The sequence below is a fragment of the Pundamilia nyererei genome, unplaced genomic scaffold, assembly GCF_000239375.1.
Source record: "Pundamilia nyererei isolate P.nyererei 1_Seehausen unplaced genomic scaffold, PunNye1.0 scaffold00006, whole genome shotgun sequence".
In the NCBI taxonomy this organism is placed as follows: domain Eukaryota; kingdom Metazoa; phylum Chordata; class Actinopteri; order Cichliformes; family Cichlidae; genus Pundamilia; species Pundamilia nyererei.
This window is the reverse complement of record NW_005187407.1, coordinates 5,000,301-5,006,153: the sequence shown is the minus strand read 5'-3', so window position 1 is coordinate 5,006,153 and position 5,853 is coordinate 5,000,301. Positions and strand designations below refer to the sequence as shown.

Sequence of the window (5,853 nt, the reverse complement as noted above, 5' to 3'; positions counted from 1 at the left end):
ATTTGGAAGCAACAGCTCTGAAAATGACAAACAAAGACACCAAACGGTCCCGATTTACATTGAAAAGCTTCATAATTTTAACCTTGTATAGAATAAAAATTAAAATAGTGTGCTTTTTGTATAATTATTGTGTTATATTTTCTTCACTATCCTTACAACTACTACAAGGACTACAGTATTTCTTTAAAAAACATTCTGCATTCATAATGCCATCAGTTTTGACAAGATTCCCAACATCACTGAGTGAAACAGCCCCAAACCACAACAGAGATTTCATCATGTTTTACAGATGGCTGTAGACACTCACTATTGCACCTCTCTCCTGCCCTGACGTACATATTAACAATTTGAATGAAAAATTTGGCTTTTTGACAGCCACGCTTCAATTGAGAGCATTGCTGATGAGGCTTTGGTGAACAACTGAAGGGTTAAATGCATCACTCAGGTCGTGCCCCAAGTCTTGTTCGATTTTTTCCTATTTCTTAAGGACGTTACTTTCACATACTATTCATGTGCTGCAGATAGTTTATAGGCAGGCTTCTTCTTCTGTCTGGCACTTGTCCAGTTTCTTCACATTTTTTAAGGACACACTGCGCACCATGCTGTGATATGGCATGTTTTTTTTTACTAAAAGCTTTTTGGGAATCACCTTGTTAGTGCAAAAATACAATTTTATATCCATCAGTCTTTGTTACCTTTGGCATTTTTCATATATTCAGCTAAAGAAATTGGAACAAATTTTGTGTTTTTGGATGGCAGTGACAAAGTGCCTATTTAAAATAGTTTTTTTTTTCTAATGAACACTGGTTTATCATTGAGTTAGGTCCCTTGTTGAACAGTGTTAAACAAAAAGCATTATTTTGAAAATGGTAAGGTACAAGGACTGGAGTGAAATGAGAGAAAGCAGCCAATAAATCCAATACATTTTTGAAAGACCTACAGAAAACCCAGAAAACCATTTCTTAAGACCACTTAAAAAGAATTAAAAGCCTGGCTCCTTTGAAGCAAAATATAATGAAACGAGGGATGACTCAAGGCTTATAAAGATGTATATAAAGACAAAAAAATATCCAAAAAAGTAAAGGACATCATACAGCAGTTGTGGATTTTACAAAATTTACTAATGCTTGAATTGGGCAAACAGGCTGTTTACCTGGTTTGGGTTTGGAGAAGCATCCTCCCATGGTGGGCCCAGGATTGAGGGACACCCAGGGAGAGGGAGGGAGAGGGGGAGAGGAGAGGAGGGGAGGTACAGTCAGATCGTGGAGCTGGGCTGCTTGTTTTGGAGGTAACGGTAATGCAGAGCTGGAGGTCTGAGAACCTGCAGGTCCAAGCTGGCCATCGCACACGTCAGCTCCTCCACATAATCTGAATGCACAGAGCGAGTGAAATTGTAAACAACACACACACCGTCACACTGTGATGACTTGCTGTTAAAACTACAAGCGGTAGAAAATGTACTTGTGTTGTTTTTATCATTACCAAACTGATATTTGTCTTTATGTCTGTGTTACTAATGTGCAGCTGATGTCGCTCTGTGAAGGATGCAGAAGTCAGACCCTGAGGAGAGCCCAGCCACTGTTTATCTTTGTCTATGTAACCTGTTAGTGCTTGTAAAAAGGAAGCAATTGTGTTAATTAGGAACATGTCCACACACACTGTTGCCTTTGTTCATGCATATTGCATGGGAAACTGTTAAATATTAACAGCACTCCGACACCTATTAGCTTTCTCGTCACACTGCGCTTTAAAGGGAAGCAGGGGCCCCTTGAGTTTTAAAATCCCCCTTGTTTTGTTTCCACATTGCCCTCACACATTTCTGCCAGCTCTGGTATTTCACCCACACATACTGTAGCTAGTTACTCACTGGCTGCTATGAATCTCAGCATACATAGGATGGCAGGTGTATCACTCAACGTGGTGCAATCCATCACCAAATTATCCTATTGAGGTTCAACCAAAAGGACTGCTTGATATTCTGAGCACATCTTAATGTCCTTGAACTTTAGAAAAAAAAAACCTTTGCAGTACTGAATGGAGCGCTGCTTAGAGAAAGTTCCTGAAGACAAATGAGAAATGGAAAGATCTCCTCTAATTGGACAGAAATCTGCAGCTAACAGTGTGTTGGTGTTGCATATGTACACTGTATTTATTTGCTCTGGATGAAAGTACATTTACTCAAGTACTTATGATACTTAGGATGGTCCTTAGGTTCTGAGGTTTGGATTCTTAGTTAATGCAATTGAGTTTAAGGGCTCTGTTTGAGTTTTACTGTTTTTCTAGTGATGAGATTGAGATTCAGTTTTGTAATCCTTGGTTTTGAGATTTTCACTTTTTTTTTTAGGATTTTTAGTTTATTTCATTGTTGTGTTATTTTCTATTTTCCTTTACAGGTTAACCTTAGTTTAATGCTCTGTTTTTCCATTAGCCCCTCCCTAACTGTATTCAACTGTGCTGATTATGTTCAGTTGTGGCTCATCCCCACCAATCTCCTGTTGCCTCTCAGCCCTCTCTGTGTGTATGTGTAGACCCGCCTTCCCATTATTTAAAGCATCTGTTTATGTTCCTCTCTAATGCAGCTCAGTTTGTTCCCATATATTTTGGCTCTGTTTATTTTGGACATATCAACTGCGATAAAGTCTCTCTTTTATTTTCCTCCTTCTGGTCTCGCATGCTGGATTCAGGCTCTGTTTATACCACCAAACTTGACAACTTAAGTATATTTTTGAGCTACTAGTGCTGCACACAAAAATATTCATTTTATGCTCTGCTTTTCTTCATTTCCAGAAAAAGTTTAAATTAAAATATTTTTAAAAATAAATAAATGGATGTTAAGTGCTCTGTCCAAAATTGACTCATTTCAGGTGGGAGGCGCAGTAGTACAGTGGTTAACGCTGTCACCTCATAGAAAGAAGTTACTGGGTTTGAACCTCCTGGGCCCCTCTCTGTATGGTTTCCCTGGCCCTGTGAGTGCTCCAGGTTGTCCCCAAAACATACGTGTTGAGTTGACTGGTGACTCTAAACTGGCTAGAGATGTTGATGTAATGTGAGGTGTTATATCCAGAGTGTATCTTTCCTTTTGTCCTGTCAGCTCAGATAACCAGGCTGGATAAGCTGATGGATGATTTGACCTTTCAGACCTGCAATCTCTTACAAAGGGCAATTTGTAAAGACCTTTTGCCAGTGTTAGTTCTTAGTCTAAAGTTGCTTTCATAAGGCGCTATAGACTGAGCGTGAAGTTGCATCTGATAATGGAAATATCTTAGCAGGTTAATTGTACATTAAGCAGTTTTTAACCTGCCAGCTCTGTTTCTTTCAATGTAACAATAGCACAGGTATTGTCCAGTGAAATCACAGCATATTTCACTCCTGCTGTGTGCTCTAACTAGACAACACTCTTCCCTAAACCTTCTGAAGTGTTGCCAGTAGTGAGAACGCATGTGAGGTGTATCATCTCCTGCTGTGTGCCACATATGAAATGGATAACTGCAGATTCTACAAACATTATTTGGAGTTCAAACACTTTATGAGTTGTAAGTGTTTCAACAAGAGACAGAATCCCCAATAAACTTTTTAAATGGTTTGCTAATCCAAAGACGTAAAACTATCCCAATACTTCACCAAAAGCCAAAGATGGCCTTTTTGTGAAATATTGGCTAGATCTCACTTCATTAATCATCTCAGGGCTCTTCAAATGTATGTCATGGCCCTTTAAGTAAACCCTATATTGGAAATTGCTACTAAAATACACTTGTGCACATTTTTTTGCTAATCATTAAGTAGGGTCTATTTTTCTGTTTTTGTTTCAGGACTTTTACTTAAATAAGGATAATATTTTAATGTAGGAAAACTTGCCCCTTGCATGTTGTCCCTTAAATAATTCATCACCACTGAAACTTTGATGAACAACAAATTGGATCACAAATAGCTACCATACTGGAGCTCCAGTAAACCCAAGATATTTTGTGCAAAACTAAAGTAGGTTAAGCAGATTTGGTCCTCACAACATATGACGCAGATCCCTCACTCTTTCTCACTGTTGGGCCTGTCCCCAAGCAGTGCTAATAATCCTGCCTGCAAACAAGCTGTCAGCTTCACTCACTTCCCTACAAATGCAAAACCTGTTACTGGAATGTCAGAGGGGAGAATTAGCAAAATGCCAACTCCTGGTTGGTGGAAAAGAGGCTGATCTATAACGTGAACGTGAGTGAAACAAATGCCAGCCCTTTGATGGACACACCCACTGAAATTACCACGCAAACTGTGATAGCATGTGTAACGTTAGCAGAAGAGGAACATGCTGCGATCTCCATATGTACTAAGAGAAGATCAGCTTTTCATTGCCTCATTCACTTCATAACACCTCGACTATTTTAAAACACCTGCTTTGGCAGGTATCCTGACAGGTTAGCCTGTAGTTAGAGTTCTCTGATCCTTGGCTGATAAAAGGCCTCATGCTGCTTAATATTTGACCACGCTTCTTTCTTTCCCTCACAGTCAGCTCTTCTGGTTTGTGAAATGCAAGATAAGCCTGAGGAGTCATCCTGCAATTGCGCAAACCTGCTGCTGAGCTGACAGGCTCTTACTGACCATTTATTTTATTTACTAGCAATTTAATGACAAATGTATAAAAATGAAAGCATTTTAATCCTTGATCTTTTTTTGTTGGTGTCTTTTTGCTGTTCATGTGTTAATTGTTTGCAGTGAAAGGAGACAGGAGGGACAGGGAAGTGCAGCAAGTGTCCCAAGCCATGTCTGAAGTTAAAGGTGTTCCCTGAAATGCCACCAAGCTTCTGATTGACTTCTGTTTACTCCAGTGCCTACGTGTCACAGACTATGAAAGAAAAAAGTGTGGATTACAGTTACCACAATCCCCATTAGGAGGCTCCAGTGTGTGTGTGTGTGTGTGTGTGTGTGTGTGTGTGTGCGTGTGTGTGTGTGTGTGTGTGTGTTGAATTTCATTCAGATTATTCAGAGCAGTGTGTGTGTATAGTCTTGCTTTTGTTTCCTTTGAGTTGAAGAAATAAATTCAGCTCCATGTGACGCCAACAGAAACGGGAATATAATGTGTGATAAATAAAGTATACATTTACCTGATTACAGAGTCAGGTACAGTCCTAATTAAGCTTTTAAGGGGAATTCAAAAAACATTACTGCTTCACATGATACAGCAGCTGCCACGTGGTTCAAGAAAACAAAGACCAAATAAGCATTCAGTGTTATTTACTGTCCAACAGCACAGAGTTCATGAAGTAGACAAGTTCCTGTGGCTTTATGTTGACTCAGATGCCAATATGTTTTGTATGTCTGTAAAGCTTAAGTTGGTTAACAATGGCACTACATGGCTCTATCAGGTAATTTTGCTGCTACTTTGAGCAATAACCTCTCCATGATGTCATGGAAAACTGGAACTGAGTTCTTCAGAGGGGTGTACACCCCTACAGGGCAGCTGTACTTCCTTAGAGCAGTTCTGAGAGTGACCAGTTTCTCAGCACACACACACACAGACGCATACAAAGATACACATGGCTGCTGTCAAATTATGATTGGAGATGTGCTGTGATATATTTGATCTGTTTTCATTTTTGTAAAAGTTACTGGTGTATATGGACTGGAAAACATTATCTGATATGCGTGAAGCTGGAGAGATCAGAATTTCTCCAAGATTTTCATCTATTCCACTCATGAATGTGTTTTTATTAACAAACTGATTTGTAGAGAAACAGTGCATGTTTCTCTACAGAAGAGCCCCCAGAGCAAGCAACTTCCTTTAAAAGTACTGTATGTGACCACAGTGCACCAATGCAGGCAAAACCCACTTGAAGAAATAAGTGGGATCTCTCTCTCTCTCTC

General features: G+C 39.5%; 1 protein-coding gene across 2 annotated transcripts in view; it reads right to left on the bottom strand.

The window, feature by feature from the left end:
* aifm3 (AIF family member 3) overlaps positions 1 to 5,853 on the bottom strand; it is a 17,426-nt gene that overhangs the window by 11,204 nt on the left and 369 nt on the right. For both annotated transcript variants that reach the window (XM_005722229.1, XM_005722230.1), the window contains exon 2: positions 1,154 to 1,368. In XM_005722229.1, coding sequence (XP_005722286.1) covers positions 1,154 to 1,184 — 31 coding nt within the window. In that variant the 5' untranslated portion in view covers positions 1,185 to 1,368. The remainder of the gene's footprint in view (positions 1 to 1,153; positions 1,369 to 5,853) is intronic.